Here is a 24,936-nt window from a genome sequence, read left to right on the forward strand (position 1 = left end):
AATATCAAAACTCAGACTAAGAGAATCATAATTTGCATTTTAACAAGACCCCCTTCTTATGCCCATACAATTTTGAGGAGCTCTACTATAGCATTTTCCTTTACATTGTTTTCTTTCCACCTTTTTTCCCTTTCCTTTCTGGGGAATTAACTTTTTATTGTTACAACTCTATATTTTAGATGTATTTTGTATACAAAACATATAATTCGATTTTACCTTTTGATTAGGAATGATGGTTCTTTTCATTTTAACACAAGCGTTTAGTTCATTGCTCTTTGATTTAATTATAGATATAGATATATGAAAGTTATCTTCCCTCTTTTATGTTTGCTAATTAACCATTCTAGTCTGTGTCTTCCCTTTCTTCTTTTGTTTAAACTATTTTTATCTTGGATTTATTTTCTCTATGCTAGTTCAGAAAATAATTTTTTTTGCTTTTTAATATTTATACTTAAAATTATAATAAGATTTTTAAATATATAATAACCTAAAGTTGACTGATATTTGTACCATTATTTGGGATAATCCAGTTTTATACTTCCCAGGTAATATGTGATTATTTTTAACTTTATTGAGAAATAACTGACAAGTATAATTATATTACATTTAAAGTGTACTATATGATAATTTGAAAAACATGCATTGTAAAATGATTAACAAGATCAAGATAATTAATACATTCATCACCTCATATAGTTAACATAGTCAACTCTTTTTTTATGTGTGGTGAGAATGCTTAAGATTTACTTTCAAGTATATAATGCCATATTTTTAACTATAGTCTGCATATTAGATTCTCAGAACTTCTTCTTATAACTTAAAATGTTATAGGTAACCCTTTTACCTATATCACCCCATTTGCCCCTCATTCCAGTGCTAGCAACCACTGTTCTATTCTTTGTTTCTATAAAATCAGCTTTTTTTTTTAGATTCCACATATAAGTGACACTGTACAATGCTGGTCTTTGTCTGGCTTATTTCACTTAGCATAATGCCCTCCAGACTCATCCATTTTTGTTGTAAATCACCTTTCCTTTTTATGAGTGAATAATATTCCACTAGAGGCCCAGTGCACGAAATTCGTGCACAGAGGGGGGTTGTCCCTCAGCCCAGCCTGTACTCTCTCCAATCTGGGACCCCTTGAGGGATGTCCGACTGCCCGTTTAGGCCCAATCCCACTGGACATCCCTCTCACAATCCAGGACTGCTGGCTCCCAACTGCTTGCCTGCCTGCCTTCCTGATTGCCCCTAACGGCTTCTGCCTGCCAGCCTGATCACCCCCTAACCACTCTGCTGCCAGCCTGTTTGCCCCCAACTTCCCTCCTCTGCCGGCCTGGTCACCCCTAACTGCCCTCCCCTGCAGGCTTGATTGCCCACAACTGCCCTCCCTTGAAGGCCTGGTCCCTCTCAACTGCCCTCCCTTGCAGGCCTGGTCCTTCTCAACTGCCCCCTCTTGCAGGCCGGGTGCCTCCGAACTGCCCTCTCCTGCTGGCCATCCTGTGGTGGCCATCTTGTGTCCACATGGGGGCAGGATCTTTGACCACATGGGGGCAGCTATTTTGTGTGTTGCAGTGATGATCAATCTGCATAGTACTCTTTTATTAGATAGGATAGAGGCCTGGTACAGGGGTGGGGGCCAGCTGGTTGGCCCTGAAGGGTGTCCCTGATCAGGGTGGGGTTCCCTTGGGGCCTGGGGTGGCCTGAGCGAGGGGCCTGTGGTGGTTTGCAGGCCGGCCATGCCCCCTGGCAACCCAAGCAGAGGCCCTGGTATCTGGAATTTATTTTCCTTCTACAATTGAAACTTTGTAGCCTGGAGCCGAGCCAAGCCTGAGGCTCCCTCCACGTCTGACAGCCATTTCCATTGGGGTTATAATTGAAACTTTGTAGCTTAAGCGGGTGGGCTCGGCCAGGGTGTGCGGAAAGCTTTGCTTCCCCTGTTGCTGCCGGCAACCCTGGCCTGCTCTCTCAAGCTCCGTTCTGCTGCCATTTCTCTTTGAATTTGTTTACCTTCTATAATTGAAACTTTGTAGCTTTAGTGGAGGCTTAGGCCTGGCAAGGGCAGGCGGAAAGCTTGGCTTCCTCTGTTACCTAGGAAACCTTGCTTTCTGTGGCTGTAGCCATCTTGTTTGGGTTAATTTGCATACTCACTCTGATTGGATGGGCATGGCTTGTGGGCATGGCTTGTGGGTGTGTCGGAGGTATGGTCAGTTTGCATATTTGTCTATTATTAAGTAGGATTATCCTATTTTGTGTATGTGTGTGTGTGTGTGTGTGTGTATCACATTTTTTATCCATTCATCCATCGAGGGTCATTTAGGTTGTTTCTATATCCTGGCTATTGCAAATAATAGCAGTGAACGTGGGTGTACAGATATCTCTTTGGGATCCTTATTTCAGTTTCTTTGGATATATACCCAGGAGTGGGATTAATTGGTCATACAGTAGTTCAATTTTTAATTTTTTGATGAACCACTATTCTGTTTTCCAAAATGGCTTTACCATTATGCCTTCCCACTAACAGAGTATAAGGCTTCCCTTTTCTCTACAGCTTTGCCAACATTTGTTATCTCTTGCCTTTTTTATAAAAACCAACCTAAAAGATGTGAGTTGATATCTCATTGTAGTTTTGATTTATATTTTTACAATGATTAGTGATGTTGAGCACCTTTTCGTATACCTATTGATCATTTGTGTGTTCTTTGGGAAAATGTCCATTCAGGTCCTTTGCCCATTTTTTAATTTAAATTATTTACTTCTTTATAATTCAATTGAATGAGTTTTTATATATTTTGGATATTAACCCCTTTTCAGTATATAGCTTGATAACATTTCCTCCCATTCTGTAGGTTGGCTTTTCAATTCATTGATTTATTCCCCTTTGTTGTGCATAATCCTTTTTAAATTCATTTTTTCTTTATTTTTACATCATTATTGACCCATTTATTCCCCTCTATACACTCTTCCACCTTCACCACCCCTCCCCCACTATACTGTCCTCTGTCCATGAGTTCTTCCTCTTTTTTGCTCAATCCCTCCCCTCTTCCCCACATCACTCTCACCTTATCAGAGCTGTCAGCTTGCTCTCTATGAGTCTGTGTCTATTTTGCTTGTTAGTTCAGTTTGTTCATTAAATTCCACATGTGAGTGAAATCATATGGTACTTGTCTTTTTCTGACTGGCTTATTTTACTTAGCATCATGTTAGTGTGGTATAGTACCACTTGTTTATTTTACAATTGACTAGAATGTACTTTTTCCACATGAGCTGTTGGACCCACCCTAAATTTAGATCTTAATGTCATTTCACCAAATTATTGCCCCATAATGCCTATATCATTCTTGTGTCTCCCTGCTTAATCATCCTATCTTCTGCCTTAAGGTTAGCCTTTCTAATGCATCCAGACTTCTACACTCTTCTTAAAAACCTTCAGTGGCTTTTCATTCTTTATCCAATAAACCCTTAAGACTGACACTCAAGACCTTTTAAAATGTGATTCCGTCCTTTCCCGCCATGTCCAACTGCTCATCTACATATATACCTTAGCTTTACAATTTTCTCTCCTCTTTGCTTTGGTTCAAGCTGTTCCTTCCATGTGGAACAACCTTCCCAACAGCTCTGTTGAAATCCTCTCCCTCTTTTAAGGCCCATATTAAATACCACTTCCCATAAATACCCTTTTCTGGTTCATTCATTTATTGAGTAAACATGTACTTATCATATACTATTTGCCCACATTCTTCTAGTTACTGAGGATAAAGCAAGGAACAAAACAGCCACAGCTTCCTGGAGCTTATATTGTACTGGGATAAAAAAGGCAATAAACATTATATAAGTAAAACAGGTTATATGTTAGGTGGCGGTAAGCACTAGGGAGAAATATAAAGGAAGATAAAGGGCATAGAGACAGCTAGGAATGAAGAGTATCCTCCAACCGAATACCTTTCCCTCCTTTGAATAACCAGAGTACTTATTTTCTTTTACAACGTGGTTATTTGTGTACTTGTCCTATTTTATCTCTTATATTCAAAGCTCCTTAAGAGCAAGAACTGCATCTTACTCATTTTTGTATCTCTTGCAGCTTCTGCGGCAGCATTCAGTAAATAATGGTTAAAATGAATCAAATGATGGAAATAAATGCAATAGCAGTTTAATAGAAGGGAGAGACTGATAGAGTGGTTGGTTAGGGAGGGCTCCTTGGATGATATTTAATTTGGGTAAAGCCTTGAAAATATGGGTGGTGTGGGAAGTAAGAAAGAGCTGAGTAAGTCATTTTGATGTATCTGTTCTTGAAAAACTAAAAACCATTGCTTTATAAATTAAGGTTAATGTTGTGTGTAATTTTCTTTACTTTTAAAACCAGTATTTCAGAAGGGCCGAGCAATAGACACTGGAGAAGTTGACATTGGTGCACAGGTCATGCAGACCATTCCACCTGGCTTATTCTGGCGTTTCCAGATTACTATCCACCATCCAATATATCTGAAATTCAATATTTCTTTAGCCAAGGACTCTCTGCTGGGAATTTATGGCAGAAGAAACATTCCACCTACACATACTCAGGTATTTGATATTACAGGTATTTCTTGACCCTTTTAAAGGGTGCTGGGATGACTAGTTTGGGGATTGTGACCTGCAACATGTGTGGGAGTCAAAGGTGAAGGCAAACAATCTTTGCAATGAACAAACATCCAGAGTAATCACACTAAAGTGAATGGAAAAAAATGCCATTAAGAAATAAGGAATCGTATTTAGCAGAGCAGATTCAGAAAAGGGAGTTTAATAAAATATTCTTGAAACTTGAATCCTTGGAACAGGATGACCATGAGCCTTCCCAACCCCCTCATCTTACTTCTATGGTGCCCACACCCCTCTTCGCTGGTTCCATGCACCCATGATCCCTTGTCCGGATGAGGGAATGCATATCAATAATGGAAATGAGTCAAAAAGCAGGTTTTGTCTTACAAGTAGAAAAGTTTCCTTGTTATTGTTAATAATAACTCAATTATGTAAAACCTCTATGGTTTACAATGCCCTTCTATAAACTGTAGCTACCTAATTTTGTCTCATTCTGTTTTCCTTATCTCTTTCTCACATGAACCCATTTGGGACCCTGTTCCATCTAAGAAGTAGCATAAGGAATCATAGCCATCTGGGGCTTGCTTTGTTTTCAGAAGATATAACTGTAGTTCAAACCTTCCCTTCTGGGTCATACTAGGCAGGGGATTAGAATGCCATTCAAATGTGACTATTAAAATGTTCAAGGACACATGTGCCATGTGCTTATCCACTGATTAGGAATAAAAAGGGGGGTGTCCTTTGAATATCTAAATATGCTACTATAAAAATAATAAATTATGATGAATGTTTTCAAAGTTTGACTGTTTACTCATTTGTTTTTTAAAAATATATAAAACTGTTTAATTCGTAGGGAAGGCCATGGTAACATTTCTGAGGGGAATGTGTGGTTTCAACTGTCTTCTATCAGATAGAATGGTAAAATATCAAGATTCTCTTGCATAATACTAAACAAGATATTTTTCTATTTCTTGGTTTATTTATTTTTAAACAACTATTTTGAATACTCCAAAACTGAGAGGTTTATAACATTTACAAGTGTAGTGGGGCTTTTCCCCTCAGAATTAATATTCTTTTGGGTTTCAATTTACTTAAAATGAATAACTTCCTCTTCCTCTTTGCCTGCCTCCAAAGCAAAGAAGTATGAAATAGGGCAATGAAGTTAGAGATGTCCGTCAGTCAAGAAGTAAAAGCAGAGGCTCATATTTGTGTTCATATTTGTTGCAGTTTGATTTTGTAAAGCTAATGGATGGAAAGCAACTGGTGAAGCAAGACTCCAAGGGCTCTGATGATAGCCAGCACTCCCCTCGGAACCTGATCTTAACCTCACTGCAGGAGACAGGCTTCATAGAGTACATGGACCAAGGGCCTTGGTATCTGGCATTTTACAATGATGGCAAAAAGATGGAACAAGTATTTGTGTTAACTACAGCAATTGGTAAGCTGCCTTGGTTATTATTTTGAATTGACAGTATAACTCTAGAAAGACACAATCAGTGATTAAAGTAATACAGATGTTATTTAAGCTTATTGCTCATTCTGCTTTAAACTCATTATTCAGGATAGGTCACTATGAGAAAGGCTTATATTGTTGTCATTAATGTTGTTTCAATGCTGACTAAGAGTTTTTAAAAGCTCCATTATTTGCTGCTATTTTAGGATACTTGCCATGCACCATTTTGTAAGTTTTCAATAGAAATAATTACCTGGATGACATTGTTACTGAGGTTATATAAGACAACTTTGGTGAAGAAGGGTTCAAGCAGGGGAAGCTCTGTTAGTTCAAGACCTAGTAAAAACAAAAAACAAATAAGCACCTTTTAAAATGGAAAAGCTTGCATTGGTCCAGTTCTTTACAATGACTGATTCTAGAATCAACCTTTAAGGTTTCAAAATACAATGTGACAGTACTTAAATAAGAGTCTGAAAGAATAATAACTTGGGTCATTCAAAGCCATTTCTTTTATAATTTTTAGTTTCAAAATCATCACAATGGCTCTTTTATGTTCTCGGGGTTTTTTAAAACATGTTCTTTTTAATACAATGTCTTCACCCAGTCTTATTCACAGTTCACCCTAGTTAGTCAGAGACATCTCACTCTTGTCATTTTTTTGGTGAATGCATTCCCCTTGACCCTTGGTGTGAATAAAGCTGAGCTTTTTAGCAATTTCAGAGCCCTGAGGATAAACAACTCATTGACACAGTATTATATTGTGTGAATTTTCCTAAAATACTCATCTGTTAAAAGAAGAAAAAATGTTTTGCAGCTGTCAGTTTTCTATACAGCTCTCACCATTTATCCTTTAGTTAATCTGCTCAACCATATGTTTAGGAAGATTTATTGACTGTTAATAGATATACCATCTGCTCTTTATAACAATTATGTTCTATTTTTACTTTATGCTGAAGACCTTGAGTCAGTAGAAAATGGTATTCCATCCATAAGATTATCAAAAACTTTCTTCTAAAGTAATCAGAAAGGTAGTAAAAATGCACTGATTATTTTTCCCCTATTGAAATACTTTACTGATTTTATATCTTCAAAAGAAAAAGTTTGTTAAATTGGAAAAAATATTTTGAGTCATGACATTGTTTTGCCACTCACAGACTTGTTGGGGCAGATTCAACAGACACAGAACTTACATGATATTTTTCTATCCAGGCCCAATGTTGATAAGGCAATTGCCAATGAGTTATGAGATCTAAATACTTGTGAAGATTTTTCCCTCTTCAAATTATCCTTGCCCCTAAGCTTAAGTTAAAATACTAACCAAACTATTTACCTTTTAAAAAATCAATAGATCCAGAAACATGCTTGGAGGTGTTTTTTTCCATCCCTTACTTCTTCCCAAAAAGAACCTAACCTTTGAAATATAAGTGTTATTATCCATATATTAAGCTGTCACTTTTCTATGCAACAACCTACTTGTTTTTACCTTATGCAAGTCAGTTTGTTTACTTTTCTGTTGTCTTTTGATATTAGAAGAGAAACATTTCTTCTATAATTCTTAAAGAGAATCCAAGTAAATTTCCAAAAAAATCAAAAGTATGTAAATTATTTACTCTAAATTCTCCCTATTAATTTTTAATGTTTTATAACTTATGTTCATTTTAGTGAAAAGAGACTAAAATAATTGCTTGAACAAATTAAGGTTTTGTGTGAATTTATTCTAAATGTTGCTTATTCTCTATTCATAATACTAGAATCAGTTGATTGATCTTAACTCTATTTGGTCTGCTACCAATAAGGCTCCAGACAGTATTAATAACCAACATTTATTAAATGACTAACATAGATCTACATTAATATATACTATTTTCCAGTAGGATGGGCAGAGTTGTCAGTATCCCCTAATCTCAGTCAGTCTGCTTTGTAACATGATCGTATATGGAGTGCCACTCTGCCCCAAGCACTGCACTAGATGCTTTACATTCAGTTATCTTGTTTGATTCTCATTACAACCCTGACAACACAGGTATAATGACAGTTATAATACAAATAAAGAAACAGAGTCCTGGAATGAGTAAATAATTTGGTAAAGTCTCACAGCCAGCAAGTGGCAAAATTGAGATTTGAGACAACCAATATGCCTGTTTCCAAAGCCCATGCCCTTTAGAACATATTCATTCCATAGATTATGAATTACCTTTAGTTGCTCTTAGGAGAAAACCTGCCAGAAGCAACACATCATCAGTGCAGATGCAGATATGAAGGGGTTTTAGACTCTAGTATAAGAACAGAACTGTAAGCATAGAACTTTAAAATGATTCTCTGCTCTAATGAACTGCTGTCTAGGAAGTGATTCTGAAGTAAGTTTTAAAACATAAAAGGCAAAGTTTCCTGGAGGCCAACATAAATAGAAAAACATTCTTTTTCATTACTGGCTATTTATGTGATCCTGCTGTAGCTGTCCTCTTCCTGGAGTCCCTAGACTGTCCCTATGTCTCTGACACCCTGTGGAGATGGCAGCTTCCAATACCTCCTATAATGCCTTTTCTTCTCATTTGCGTTGCTGGTGTTAAGCCCTGTGCAGCATTGGGCCCAAAGATAACTTTTAGATAAGTCAATAAGATGTAGAAATTTTTATTTATTTTGATAGCAAACTTTATTAAATGTGTTTTCTACAATAGCTACATTCCCATAAGACTACTTCCATAAAGTTGTCAATAGGAACTGCTGTGAAATTAAATTTAACTCTTTTTGCCTTTCAAAGCTTCTTCCATTGGCCTCTTATTAACCATCTAGACAGGGGAAATCTAAATGTAGATTTTAAAACTGCCACTACTGCTTAGTATAAGAAAGTTAGATTAATAGAAAATAGAGAAATAATTGTTCCATCTTAGAATGTAAAAAAAGACTCTGTGCTTTTATTAAAAATGACCTTTTAAATAAATTAATAACTTTCTGAAAATAACAAAGGTTTAATGAGTTAAATATAGTTAGCTCTTTGTCAAATGTTACATTCTCACCAGTCAAGTTGTAGTTCAGAAATGTCAAGTGTCAATTTCTTATCCAGTTCAGTTGTCTAAAACAGAGATAAAAGAACAGAGCATCATAAACCTACAAAAGGCTAGCTCATGTATTCAGATGGGGTGGAGAAGAATGACATCATCCAATTGATAATAGGATGGCTACCCACACAGCCACTGGATTCATTTTCAGCTTTCTATGAATCCCCTAATTGGACTAGATACCATTTCCTTCCTCTCGCATTTATTCTGCCCAGGGCAGAGCTCCAAGGCTAGATAATAAATTCTCTAACTATGGAAGTTTATTTGAAGCATTTGTTCTCATTCTTTAAGGCTTCAATGTAATGGGAACATGCAGGATCACCTGCTGTATTTGTTAGTATGTAGATTACTGGGTCACATTCCTCAGAGACAGATTCAATAGATCTGGAGTGAAGCCCAGGCATCTGCATTGTAAGCACCTCAAGTGATCCTACTGATACAGGTAGTCAAAATGCCTCCACTGAAGAAATGCTATTTCTCGACCCTCAATATAATTCTCTTAGTTCAGAGGAAGATGCCAAGACTACTTCATAGGATATCTTGTTTTAATTGGAAATAGCTTATCCAAGTGGAATTAGGTGACGTAGATAATTTGGATTGAAAAGAAAAAACTGGTGTATATGAGAAGCATGAGTTTAATAGACCAGAACATAAAACTAGGAATCCAAGAGTGCTAAGTATAGAAAACTTACCGAAAATAGTAATGAAAAGATTATTTTTAACTACAAGAGTAAAATATGCAGATCATCATACTAGTAGTTCATGGACTTGGAATGTAATGCTATTATGTATACAAATACAGTTTTAAATTAGAAACACTTTAATTTTTAATTAATTTTTATTGAGGTAACATGAATAACATTATGTAAATTTTAGATGTACATTATAATTTTTAAAATCATTGTCAGAAACTGATTTTTGTATAACTTTATACTTTTTCAATCAGAATACCTGAAGACTTGCCCAAGTTCTGTTACAGTGCATGTCTTTATGGCGCCAGAACTACCTATGGGCACCTTTAAAACCTTCTCAATTCCCCTAAAGCCTATTCTTCTCTAAGAATGGATTGAAGGGAAATTAGTGGCAGAGAAATGATAAGCATTTACAGTCAAGAAAGCATTTCTCAACAAAATACTTAGGTTCCAATGCTTTTAGTGGTGGTGAATTTAATATGAACACTTACTTTAAAAGCCTCCCATTGTCTCTTATTAATGAAAAAGAAATACTGATTATCATATTTAAGCTGTCAAGATAGTAGATTAAACATTTTAAAGTGCTAGAGAAGACAATGTCATTTACTACAACCTAAATTTGAAAAATAAAAAGTAGACTTAGTCTTCTGGTTGCATTTTGAAGCCCATTTTGCTTTTAAGAAATGTCCTATAATCCTAGTACATTTTTAACTTTATCACGAATGTCTCATGAGAATATAATTCTTCTAGATTCTTTATGCACTTTAGAGATGTGATTGGTTTTTAGTTCCACTCTTGAATAGCCAATTCAGCAATTCCAGGGTGCTTTTAATAATCTGGAACTACATGTGACATCTTATAGAAATCTTTGGCATTTGATTTTAAATAGTAAGTGCTCCATAGACAGCAGAGGCCAAGAATGTTATAGGCCCAGAGGTTTTACAATTAAAAAAATAATAATGACTCTGTAGTCTATACATTTGTTCATTTTTTTCTTTTTCTCTCTATTAATAGAAATAATGGATGACTGTTCGACTAATTGCAATGGAAATGGAGAGTGTATCTCTGGACATTGCCATTGTTTCCCAGGATTCCTTGGGCCTGACTGTGCTAGAGGTAATGTTGCTCTGTTATTTCGATTGACTTAGGGAAATGGATGTCATTTGAGAACTCAGGAAGAGGAGGAGGAGTGGCAGTAGTGGTCATGGTAGCAGCAGTAATAGCAGCAACACTGCCCACCGCCACTACCAAAAGTTGAGCACTTATTCCACCAGGAACTATTCTAAAAAGTTTGTGTTATGTCTTTTAATTCCTACTTCCTATCATAGTCTTATGAGGTATATCTGTTATTATCCCAGTTTTATGAGCAAAGAAACAACCTCAGAGAGGTGAAATAACTTAACCAGGGTTACCTAACAGCTGGGATTTACTAGTATACCTAGATCATCTAACCCAACCGCTACTTGATACTTCCATGTCCTGCATAAACTGATTCATAATGGATGGACTTTTAGAGTTAGGCAAAGTAGTTAATTGTTTATGCACTTCCATGTAAACTGGATGGAGTGGGCAATCAAATGGTCAAGTATCCTAGAAAGTAAAGACTAGAAAGTCAGAAGTTCAATTTAGCAAACTTGACCATTTCCTAGACTTGCCCACAGTTTAATCCTTGAAAAGCTTTATGAAATCACATCGTGTTTTCCCATAGGCTTACAGTTACGACTTTAGAGATGCTTTCTGCTTATTTTTTGTGTTCTTAAAGTTCTCAGTTTGCTAGTACTTTAATCTCAGGTTTCTCAGCTACTTAATTTCTTTAGGATAAATTCTATTCAATAGAGAATTCTATAGCACTTGCTAGGTTCCCAGTCCCATAATAGATCTTGAGGAAGTGGGGGCAGGAGTGAAGATTATGGCTGGTAATAAAAAATAAGACAGAAGATATAGGCCCTGCCCTTAAGGAGTCCACAGTTTCAATAGGGAGACAAACAATGACGAAGCAGAGAAAGTGTTCTACTAAAGGTCTGCACAATGTGTTATGTGTGTAGACATCTCTCCAGCATGGATCTTTTTAAATGTACAACTTTTTAAAGATAGCATTCTGTAAAATGAATAACTCCCCATGTATTAGTTTTTCTGTTTTCCCCTCTAAAAGTAGCATATATCTTCTTGAGAAAGAAAAGCTATAAGAGAAAAAATCCCTCACTTATACTAATGAGGATAATAATTATTATTTAAGTTTATGATGGAATCAAAATCAAATGCCTGAAATAATTTCTCCACTCAGGATAGTTTTATAATTTATCTTTATCTCACCACCAAGAAAGGCAAATTCTGTTTATAATCATAAACATGTGCCTATTTAATACAGGCCATGACAGAAATAGTACAGTTTTTTTTTTTTGCCTGATGTATTATACAAGAGTCAATAGAGAATTGCTTGTTGGAGATTTTAAAAGCATTATGAGAACATTACAAGTTCATTTTCCAATCTTCAGATTCATGCCCTGTGCTGTGTGGTGGGAATGGAGAATACGAGAAAGGACACTGTGTCTGCCGAAATGGCTGGAAGGGGCCAGAGTGTGATGTTCCAGAAGAACAATGCATTGACCCAACGTGCTTTGGTCATGGCACCTGCATCATGGGAGTCTGCATCTGTGTGCCGGGATACAAAGGAGAAATATGCGAGGAAGGTCGGAGCCCCATTTTCATCTATTGTTTTAGGCTTTTCTCCCACTGAATTGCCCAAGGCACCATTCCATGCTTCTAGTAGAGAAATAAGTGGTTTTAGCAACCCATCAGTGCTCAACATGTCTGCTTTGTACATGGAGCAGGGAGTTGAAGTCAGGGGAGCTCATGTCTCTCCTGACAGTCTCTAATGTTAACATGAGGCCATGTCTGTGACCCTTGCAGAGCAGTAATGAAAAATGGCATATCCCCCTCATTTTAACATTGTTTCATAACTTGAGAATTTCCATATTGATGATTTTAGGAGTTAATTTGTATGCTTTCATTATTACAGAGTGCACTAAGCCACATCTCACTTTAAAGCACATAATAAAAAATATATGCACATTTGGAACCATTTTATGAATGTTTTCTTTGGGAGTGATTTTTAATTACCATTATTATTGCTTCATATTATTTATTTTACATACCTCATGATAAACTTGACCTCCATGCCTAAGGAATCACTAATGAGTTTCAAGGAAGTGCCTTTATATTAAAATTCACTCCAAAGGAGCCTTTACATACAAAAGACATATTTTGAAATGGCAATAGTTTTATCATTTAAAGAGACACATTAGAAAATAAGTTTACTAGAAATCAGGCCTTTTTCATGCTACATTCCTCAAATAAGACTGATTTCAGAAATAATATTAAACCATTACCGTGGGAGAGGGTCTCATCACAACTATTGTTCAGGAAAGCAGCAGCTGAAAATGCACTATAATTGCTTTTTAAAGATGGCTCATTAAGACTATTACACAGCATTCTAAAGGGTTTAATCTCATTCTGCTCCATGAGCAAGCAAGAGTTTAGCTTTTCACCTCCCATTAGCAGTACTAGAATTTTGGTGTGAAGATTTTTATCTGTTCCAATGAATGGCACTGGGACTAGTCTAGGCACCCTAGTGCCTGAGTTACTTTTGGAAATTGTTTGTATGCTATCCAACTGCATTCATGATATTTAAGTTGTAAATTCAGATGCTATATGGTCACACTTATTCACCCCCCAAAAATGGTGCTATCACAACATCTACAATTTGCCAGGAAAACTAACCTAAGGAATTCAGACCCTTTTATTTAAATTACATAAGCAGTTGAAAAAGGATATAGTGTTCTAGGCGTCACTAAAAAAATTGTAGAATAACCAAGGTAGCATGGAATACCATATTTGACACTGTAAACTTCAAATACAATATTAAAAAATGTTTTAAGTCAGACATCATAGACCAGGAGCAGACTGGCTAACCTGGGCTTATAGATGGGCCCTTGTTTGATTCACATAATGGTGGTGGTGTTTTTGTTACGTAATGTGACATATTTGCCAAAATTTAAATAGAGAAGTGTCATATAAAAATCTTTATTTCTAGCCTCTTGTGAACAACACAAAAATCTGATAACCCTGGGCTCATATTCCTACATGGTGGCAATCAACTGGAGCTAAGAAGCGGCAGCTTCCTTTAAACTGCTCTCAGTTCACTCCATTTTCTTACATCCAGCCCATATCATTCATTCCAGTTTGTCACCTGCCTGGCCCCTTCAGCCATGTGACTTTATGCCTGATTTAAGCATAACTAACCTATTCATTGAACGTGGCCTTTTAATAAAAGAAATTATATTAAGTTAAATATTATTTATTCAAAGTATTATATTTTAATATAATTAAATTGCCTCCTTCTAAAATTTTATACTTTGGACTTTTCCTTTCCCTTCAAATAATGAAAGAATAGAATGAGGTGTACCTTCTGATAGTTCTTTGCTGATTAGCTCAGGTATTGAAGCATTGTGCTAATGATCCTGAGATCATGGGCTAATTATAATGGCAATTACACTAAATATATGCTTGTTTAAACTTCCTCTGTTCTGAGGCCACACCACAGCCTAAAACTAGGCCAGTCTTGCAAATGGTAGCAAATTGTATCCATCTTTTTCCATTGCTGGAAAAGTAATTCAAAGCATACATCTGCATCATGGTAAATTATTTTGTTTCATCTTATTTGTATGGGAAGACTAAAAGTTTGAAAATCAACTTTCCCATTTTCTATGGTGATTGAATTAAAAGCATAAAACAATTCTCCCCAAGGCAAGCATAGGAATCTACTTCCAATACAGTTTATATATTTGTCCAAAAATATATATGTGTTCTCTAAAAATTATACATGTGTTCAAAAATTTCCATACTCACAGAATCACAGGCAAAACTAATTGAGTCCGTGATATTCTAAAACAGTAGAAACTGTCCCTGGGTACTGATAGAAGAAGAAGCCACAAGAAAAGAATTGTTTAATATGTTGCATTTTCAGTGCTTCAGCAGTCACTTCGTCAATACCTTGAATAATTCAAACTTAAAATATATCAACTTCTCTAGACACATCAAGTAAAAGGCATTTCTGGGAGCTATGATTCCAATTTCAGAAAAGACAAGGAAGGACTCACCAAAAATTCTTGCGGTTTTTTTGTTTGTTTGTTTGTTTGTTTGTTTGTTTGTTTTGCAAAGCTGAGGAATTCCTATCAAAGGTCCTCACTGATCCACTCACCCATTTGTGTGGGAGTGCTACACACTACTAACAATGTCACACAACATATGTGTGGTTTCCTTTTTCTAAATTTAGGATGCAATCTTTATGCTATCTAATGATATTTTTAAATGTTAATAATCTGGTTTGAACACAGTGTTGACCTGAGTCATAGTATTGACTAATTAAAACAGCAGAAATGGCATGATATTAGGAAATCAATGTGAATATCTCAGTGTCATATAATGGCCATACCTGTTCATTTTAACCTTTCCTCCTTTCTTGGGCCTTCAGAGGATTGCTTAGACCCAATGTGTTCCAACCATGGCATCTGTGTGAAAGGAGAATGTCACTGTTCTACTGGTTGGGGAGGAATCAATTGTGAAACTCCACTTCCTATATGTCAAGAGCAGTGCTCAGGACATGGCACTTTTCTTCTGGACACTGGAATGTGCAGCTGTGACCCCAAGTGGACAGGATCTGACTGCTCAACAGGTACATTGAAGTTGCCTCCTTCCTCCACTCCCAGGTCTTTGCCTTAAGGTAGTACTCTGTATGCCTTTTATGAGTCGCAAGGGGCTTCTAGGTGTTTCCTAGGCTAGTATTTTAATGGGTTTTTATATACAACACTAGAGGCCTGGTGCATGAAATTCGTGCATAGGTGGGGTCCCTAGGCCTGGCTGGCGATCAGAGCTGATCAGGTTCCCCGCCTCCCTGCCTCCTCCTTCCCTCGCTGCCCGAATCTGCCGCCACCCACCCCCAGTTCCCCATTCCAGCCCAGGGCCCAGGCCCAATCTGGCAATTGGGACCTGCCAGCCAGGGGGAGGGGCCAACTGCCACCAAGGCAGGCGGGCAGCGAGCTGATTGGGGCCTGTTGGCTGGGGGGAGGGATGGGGAGAGGGACCCAGGAGGTTGGCAGCTGGCCCCAAGGAGGGAGCCGGCTCTCAACCCCCTTGGGAAAGGGGCTGCATCCACCGCCACCCACCCCCAGTTCCCCGTCCCAGCCCGGGGGCCAGCCCCAATTGGGCAATCAGGGCCTGCCAGCTGGGGGAAAAGACCAGGAGGCTGGCTGGCAGGCCCGATCAGCGATGGGAGCCTGTGGGCTGGGGAAAGCTCCTGTATTAAGCGTCTGCCCCCTGGTGGTCAGTGCGCATCATATCAACCAGTCATTCTGGTCATTCCAGTCGTTCCATCGTAAGGGTCACTTAGATACTGCTGGGTTTTTTATTGTATTTTTCATTGTCATAGGTCTGTGCTAGAACCTCTGTCCTCATTCTGTATTCTCCTGCAATTATTTCCCCAGCCCCAAGTCTCCCATTATCAGTTCTATGCAGATTATTTCAAATTTATATTTCCCCAAACTCAAATAATCCTTCATCTCCAACAATCTGCTACATATTTTCACTGGGTGTCCCATCACTTAAAAACACAACTTAGCCCAGGAGCTCTATTTATATATTGCCATATTGTTGCCCAATTTCTATTCTCACAACTATGATTTCATTTTCATATTCCCTATGGCAGTGATGGCGAACCTATGACATGCGTGTCAGCACTGACACGCGTAGCCATTTCTGATGACACTCGGCCGCTGAGGCGGCCGCATGCCGAGGATGAAACATTTGCTGCTCCTGAGGATGAAACATTTGTGAAATAATGTTTTTTCCTCAAAGTGACACACTACCCAAGTTATGCTCAGTTTTTTGGCCAAGTTTGACACACCAAGCTCAAAAGGTTGCCCATCACTGCCCTGCGGTAACATCATCCACAGTTCTCCATTGTCCATAGATAAACTTCAACTATCCTAGCCTCTTATTACAAACTATTTCAAATTTCTGTCTCCAGACTGTCTTCTACTTCTGCTTTCTGCATAAATACTTTCATCTGCTAAAGTAATATGTATGCTTGCCTTACCCCCAATACATCACACTTTTCTCTGTGCCTTTTCCTCAGCCAGGAATGCTATTACCTTTCTATCTATGAAAATCCAAGCCATCCAACAAGACCAAGTACAATTTTTTATCAATTATTTTTTTTAATTTTTCAATTACAGTTTACATTTAATATTATTTTGTATTAGCTTCAGGTGTACAGCAGAGTGGTTAGACAATCATATACTTTACAGAGTGGTCCCCCTGATTTTTCAAGTGTCCAACTGACCCCATACATAGTTATTACAATATTATAGAGTATATTCCCTACAATTTGATATATTCTATAAAACATTTCCTGATAACATCAGTAAGATCCTCTGAAACCCTATGATACTCAGTGCTAGAGAGTAAAAAAGGCATCGTGCTGTAAGTATTTGTGTACATGACTTGTTTTTCCACCTAAACTGAAAGGAAGGGATCATTCTTTATAACTTGTCTTCTTATCCTCAGACCATATGCTCATTAAATGAGTAGAATTACTAAATGATAACTCCTACAAAGCTTGTGCCTATTTTTGTTAAGGATGTGAAATGACATGTGATAAACAGGAGCTATAAGTGCTCTGTGAGACCTTCTGTGCCACTGAATTAGCTCATGAACCAAAAAGTCTGCAATCTTGTGGTATAAACAGGAGAATACCTCTGTTAAGAGAATTCATTCTATATATATACTTAGCAAATATATGTGTGCCTACTATGTACTAGGTGCTAGAGATATAGTGGTGACCAAGATGGTCATGGTCCTTGCACAAAAGGAACGTATAGTGTAGTGGGGAGGCACATTGAGTATGTCAGAGGAGGGTTACAAAAGGGAAGTGATTGGGCCTTATGGAGCTGTATAGTATGGCTCTAATCTGATTATTATTATTTTTTTACTAAATGTTATTGAACACATTCCATCCTTCCATATGTCAGAATAGTTTGGCCTAGAGCTTCAAGTTTAAAACAGTATTAGTATTAGAGCACATATTTGCATAGCAGTTATATATTAGGCATTATTCTAAGTGTTGTACATATATGTATTCACTTAATCTTCATAACAACCTAAGAGATAAGTACTATAATTATGCCCTCTTTACAAATGAGAAAAGTGAAGCACAGAGGTTAAATAACTTGCCCAAAATTACCCATATAACAAGTGTCAGAGTTAGAATTTGGACTAAGGTATTCTGGCTTCACATTCTGTGTATTTACTAGTAATCACTATACCATACTGTCTGGCAAGGAGAGACAGAAGTAAACATTGAACAAGAAATATACAACTTTCTGAAACATAAGGAAACTGAGGGCCTGAGAGGTTAAATAACTTGTCCAGAGCCATAGACTTGACTAATTGCAACCCTGAAAGTAGAGTCTCAGTCTGGTGATTTTTTTTTTTCATGTCTAACTTTCTTTTCAGCTCTCCACCCTCATCCCTACCAAAGAAAGAAGGAAGAGTTAGACAGGGAGCTGGGACTACTATGGATAGATTATTTTACTGAAACAGGAAAGTTCAAGGAGAGAAAGGATGTAAAATATCAAGTGCATGAATGACCCTGGTCTAAAGCCACACTCATCTATTCTGGACCCAGTAGAAAAAAGAACACTAGAAGCATCTCTTGCTCAAAGAAGTATAAGGGTGGATAGGTATGAGCCAAAACTCAGCAGCCTCTCAGGCTAAATGATTACTAATAAAAACTACCAACTTGAAAAATAGGGGAAGGAGATGCTTTCCAAATCTCCATTGTCATGGTAGGAATAGTCCTTCTGTGATTTTTAAGCTCCTCAAAGGTTGTTCCCACAGAGTATATTTAACTATCGAGATGATCTCACTGTGAAGTCTTTTAATTGAGTGCGCTCAGTACAGGAAGCAATTTAACAGTTGATTCTTATAATGGATCATGTCATTTCAAAGGTGGATATGCTCTTTGCCATTGATCATTTTCTTCTTCTAAGCGCATGAAACTTAGCTGTTAGCATGTTAACCGTGCTGCTATGATACCAAGGGGACTGCAGTGAATGGTTTACTGATTATTTTCAGTCTTTTTACTAGATACACTGAGTATTGTTAGGGGCACTTAATTGATACTTGATATAGTCTTCTTTAACCTGAAGGTCCCATGGTACTTCACAAAGGTTAATTCATTATTCTTTAAAAATATCTCAAGAGGAACACAATAGAAGCTTGTTATAACATGGTTTAGATTCGGATATACCACAGGTCAGATCATGCTCTCTTAAAATGTAACTCCTTGCCCTGAAATCTCAGTAATACATTTAGCCTATACTGAGGATATTGGCAGTAACCTCTTATATCAGCATTGTAAATTGCAGCTACTGTATTTCTTTCATAAAATCTGACTTCTCTTGGTCACAGTCTTTGAGAGGAAACATAAAAGCGGAGTTCAGAGCGTTGTACTCCTTTCTTCTTGGTTAAACTTCCTCTCAAATCTACTGTTATTCACAGATGACTGAGTGAAATTCATAGAAGGTAAGCACTCACATAAAGAGAATAATTCTTCCCCTGGTCTACTGTGATCCCCTCTTACTATACTATATCTTAGAAATGGATTAATCAGTTAGGGAGATATGAAATATTAGGCCTAGGGGTATTTCTGAACTCACTACAGTTCTCGAACTTCATTAGTTCCAGAAGGTTGTTCAATAAGTGATTTGTTCAAAAACCAAATCATTTTTTCCTATTAGAAATAATGTAAATGGAATTAATTTCTTTCAAATGCTTCCCTGTTTTAACTTTTCTTATATACAGTACATGTCTAATGTACTGTTTAATCTATAAACAAACACTTCTTTTCTTAAATTTATCAAACCACCCCCTACTAGCCTTAAATAAATCACTTTCAGCATTCCTTCCAGGGCTGTCTTTCAGGAAGTCAGCATGCTGCATCTTCATTTTTTCACATATCACTGCTTCTGAAATGCTGTCAGGCTAACTGCTTTTTTGTTTATACAAATCAACAACAGTTTTTCTACCTCTTCAATTGCCTGTGATCATTGTTTCTTTCACCCTTAACAACACTAACACTCTTGATGGCCTCTTTATGTTTTAAAATTTTACTAATCAACCATTTTGCCAGCAAAAAAAGCAAAGAAAAAACCCACAAAAATATTCACAGCACAATTTTCTGAGATGTTAACAAGCAAGGTTTAGCAGTAAATTGAGTCACATTCTCTCCTTTGTTTGTGGCCTGAGAGATGCTTTTTGTCATGCTGATATATCAGCATGAAAGGTTTGTCAATTCCAGAACCTAAGTTTGATTCAACATTATTTCCATAAACAACCAAATTGCTGGAGATGGGAGAGTTCAAAAACTGAGGTTTGACTGTATTTGCAATACAACAGAAATCATGATGTACTCCCAATTATAGCCAGGTGCTCTAAACAGGGTTAGTTCCTAAAACTCCCATAAGGCTTTGGTATAAGGATATTTGTTTTCATGCCATCCTATGACATGTGGCCATCTTGTTTTTCCATTAGAGAGATGACTCTGTATGTGTGTGTGCATTCACAGCACAGTGACCTTGAGTAACTCGCTTAACATTTTTGAATCTCAGCTGGCTTGTTTTTGAAATGTAGATTAGCCAAATGGCCCTTGAGGCCCCTTACAACACTGAGATCTATGATTCTTGATCCTGTATATTAAGCTGTTGACACTGATTATGAATGGTTTGTGGATACAGTCCATAAACTCTCTTAACTCCATATTGTTTATGGTGAGAAAATATTCATTATAAATATGTTTTGTTTTCATTATAAGGACATTCACATTTTGATATATAGACCATGTTGCTTGAGAATTTAATATTCTTTATAGCAATACACATAAACACATAACATAAACGTGTGTGTGCATATATATATCTTCATTAAAGCAATGTCTCGTTATGTTTTTAAGTGTCCCCTAATGGATGATGATATGATCTACTAATAAAACAGATAATTAGAAGAGGAACTTGTAAGAGGCTTGTATAATTGTTGTTGCTGGGGAAATTTCCCTTGATTATACAAATACCATATGCTTTAAAAACATTATTAATTTTCCATTTTATTGAAAGTGCCAATAATCACAATATTATTATCTGACTCTACATGTCTATCACATACAACACATCACTTCCTCTGCAATTTCCAGGTATGATTAGGCCATTTGAGAAGATTAGTATGTATACTGTATTTTTTTCTATAGATATTACAGTAAAGAAGCTTTGTTCAAATGCAATGCACCTGCTACTCACACAAATATGTAGCTATTCACCATACCATTGAAGAGAAAAATCCATTCATATATAAAGTACCTAGAATTTAACAACTTCAGTTGAAAAGGCGTAATTAATGAGGCCAAATTAGAAACTGAAGATTGCAGGTACTTTTCCATATTTAATTCTGGACACAGACCTTAATTCTTAGCAACAGTAGCTGAGTTCTCAGAAGAAATATTTCTATTAGTTAGCAAACAATGTTAACAAATCATAATGCTTCAAATTGCCTGGACTTAAATAAAAGCTGAAATATAGACAATTAGTCATTGAAATATTTGGGAGGTTTTTATAGTGCTTTTAGAGCATACAAACACAAAAGGCTTATGACTAATTCCTATGTAGGCTTATTTATCTTTAATTTGCTATTTGAAGTATGACAACTTCTGATCAAACTTATTTTAAAGTAATTCTTGTTTCTACTCAGTAGAAAATAAAGGGTATGCCTTCAGATGATACTTATTTTGATAAAATAAACTCCTGCTTAAAGCATAGTGGTGCACCATTAACAGCATTAACTCTAGATTATTGAATCAGTAAGTGAAGTTCATTGGTGGCACTAGAAATACAACCCACAGCATCCTTAGCAGAATCCCAAGTCAAATAAAGTTTGTAAGACTGAATCTACAGAAATATCTTTGAGAAGTAGATATGAAATGGGGAAAAGTCACACTATTATCATGATTTCCTAACAACATATCCTATCCAGATGGTTTTCTATCCCCTAAGCCTTTTATTCTTATTGTTCTCAAGTAAAAGTAGAAAATAAATCCCAAAATATTCTCAGATTCAAAAATCATTTATCTTTATAAAAGAGAATTCATTTAATGGCCATAAGATTGTATACATAGTGAGGTGATTCAAAGTACATCAAATATAAAATGTTTTCCTGTTACATCTTTTACATTTTGTTCTGAGACAATAAAAACCACACCTGTTATATGCCATCATTAGCAGGCAGCAATGCAAAAATCCAGTGAAACTGTTGATAATTTGACAAGTTTGAACTAACAGGAAAATTTGCAGGTGCCTCTCTGTAAATCTGAGCTAACTCTACTGACTATGTCAGGACATGAAAGCTTTAAAATTGTTTTTCAAACCAGGGACATATATTTTTTAAAGGTGACAATTATGAAGCAAGAAAATGTAAGTAAACATGAGTGAGAGGATGCGTGATCATTTACAAGGTTAAAGTACAATTAATAATAAGGAATGCATGTGGACAGACCAGTTGGAACATCATCAAAAAAAAAAAAAAACAGGAAAATTTGTTTTTCTCTTTGAAACACATTCTTCTTATTTACTCAACCTCTTATTTTGAACCCCAGATTCTTCTGCTATTTGACATTTTACTCAATTCATGTTTAGCTACGTGAAATGAAAATAGATTCAGAAAAGGGGATATCTGAAAGATGTATCTGACCCTTTTAAATGAGATACTGTAGGAAAAGTGGCCACCTGGGTGCCCACCTCTACACTGTGACTAACTTACTGCCATTCCAGTCCTCTGAGGGAGAAAGAGAAGGTAGAAGGGCTCTGTGTGGAGATAGCTGAGAGAGGTTGAAGGAAGCTAAAATTTAATTTTGTAAAATTGGTAGCCAGGACATGGGGGTAGATCAGAATAAATCATCCCAATCCTGCTTGCCAAAATCAGATGATTGGAGATAGTGAAGAGCACACCATATATCTCCCCCAAGTAAATCAAATGATGCTTTCATTTCTGTAATAGAAATATCCTCCATTTATCTGATGGTTTTACTTTTTTTCTCCAAATGCTCACATACCCATTTTCTTTATTTCATTATTAGGCCATAATCGTATCATTATTAGAATTTGGATTGCATATTGAGCTTGGATGATACAAAATACCTGGAGAACTGTTTCAGAGAATTGATTCATATATATTATTTCCAGTCATTGGAGAGAAGGAAAAGAGGGATAAGAATGACAGATTAGTCCTTTGTTAAAGTTTAAGGAAATACATTTTTACATAGAAACCTGATAAATGGAAGCTCATAGAAATTCTGAATGGGTGCTTCATCTGTTGTAAAGAACGTGGCTTAAATGCGGGCTTCCACATTCCCAGTAACCTAGCAAAAAGTTTCTGGTACTCTCATAATATCCATAAGGTGGGTAATAGCTTCCTCATTTTATTGTTGAAAGAACTAATTTCCTGTGTGACACTGGACAACATACTTTACTGTGCATGCTTCAGAGTTGAGGCTGGCAACAGAATTCACAGCCCAGTCTGCTGTCCTACAGGTCAGTATGGATTAATTTTTTAACGTCATGTTAACGTAAAAAAAACCATTGAAACCTGTAAAGAATTTTTGTGACTTTATTTGAGCCAAACTGTCGACATGTGCCAGGAAGCAGAACCTCAACGAATTGAGATAATGCTCCGGAGAATGGCAGGTTACATTTGTATTTATACATCGCAATCAAAGGAGGGACATAGGTGGGTTACATGAAATTCATTGGTAATAGATTAAGGAGGTGGGAAAACCCCTGGGATTGGATAAAAAGTGAAATGATGGACACATACTTAGGTGGATGAAGGAACAATTAACATGAGATAATGAAGGAATTTGTGGTATCTGTCCTGGCGCCCACCACATTTGGTTGTGCCCCAGGAGCTCCAGTAAAAGGGAAGTTACAAGTTACCCAGACATTTCAAGGGTATGTTATCATAGATGCAAAAAGACAGATAGGCTCAGTTAAGGTAAAGGTTGACCTTGTCAGTGAAGATACTGGCCTAGGATGTAACTGCCCACCATAACTGCGTTTAGTTGAAGTTTAATTTCAGGAGAAACCAAGATGGCGACATAGGTAAACACCTAAACTGCTGCCACTCACAACAATTTCAAAACTACAACTAAAAGACAAAATGGACATCATCCAGAACCACAGGAAGGCTGGCTGAGTGGAAATTATACAACTAGAAGGAAAGAGAAAAGCACACTGTGACTCACAGGAGCTGTGGAAGGCAGAGGTACTGAGGTGCGCGTGCGCGAAGAGGGCTGACAACTGAGTACGTGGCTGGCTTTCTCAACCGGGAGGGAGTCAAAAACTACTGATTGCTCTGAACTCCAGTTCTGGGTGAGACTCTGGGGACCCAGACTCATACAGGGAGAAACTGGACTGTTTGGCAGTGGGTGAAACTCAAGGGCGGCTTTCTCTCAGAGATGCTTACAGCAATTACCTTGGGACACTGAGAAACAGAGGCCTTTTAGGGCAGGGCTGACCTGAAGCCATCGCTGTTTGCCCCACCCTGTGATCCCACCCCACAAAGCCATAGCTGTTTGCTGTGCCATGAGACTCCACCCCATCCAAGCTGAGCACAGAGGCTTTTGCATATGAATGGCCTGGTCCTTTGAATTTTAAACTTACCTACAGCTGAGTCAGTGAGACCCAGAACATCCAAAAGAAAGCCAAAGGCTGTGCAGCAGCTTGCATTGCTTAAGAGCTGGGCCTCATCTGGGCACCTCCAAAACCCAAACAAAGAAGAGGAATCTGCAGATCTTTCCATAGCTCCTGCTGGGTGGCTTCAGGCAGAGGCTAAATTAGCACCTTCTTGGAGATCCAAGAGCCAGTGTACCCAGGGATCAGAGTGGGACCATCCAGATTACAACTCCTCAGATCCATAAAGAACACACTCAGGGGACAGACTCAGTGAGCACCAAAGCCCCACTGAAGCAAGTCTTGTCTCATAAGGGTGTCTCCAGCAC

General features: G+C 37.3%; 1 protein-coding gene across 3 annotated transcripts in view; it reads left to right on the top strand.

Annotated features, from left to right (window-relative positions):
- The window catches only part of TENM1 (teneurin transmembrane protein 1), a 665,414-nt gene that overhangs the window by 361,168 nt on the left and 279,310 nt on the right, over positions 1-24,936 (top strand). For all 3 annotated transcript variants that reach the window (XM_028135671.2, XM_054717981.1, XM_054717985.1), the window contains exons 7-11: positions 4,361-4,560; positions 5,803-6,013; positions 10,794-10,895; positions 12,275-12,469; positions 15,313-15,513. In XM_028135671.2, coding sequence (XP_027991472.2) covers positions 4,361-4,560; positions 5,803-6,013; positions 10,794-10,895; positions 12,275-12,469; positions 15,313-15,513 — 909 coding nt within the window. The remainder of the gene's footprint in view (positions 1-4,360; positions 4,561-5,802; positions 6,014-10,793; positions 10,896-12,274; positions 12,470-15,312; positions 15,514-24,936) is intronic.

This window comes from Eptesicus fuscus, chromosome 1 (genome assembly GCF_027574615.1).
Source record: "Eptesicus fuscus isolate TK198812 chromosome 1, DD_ASM_mEF_20220401, whole genome shotgun sequence".
In the NCBI taxonomy this organism is placed as follows: domain Eukaryota; kingdom Metazoa; phylum Chordata; class Mammalia; order Chiroptera; family Vespertilionidae; genus Eptesicus; species Eptesicus fuscus.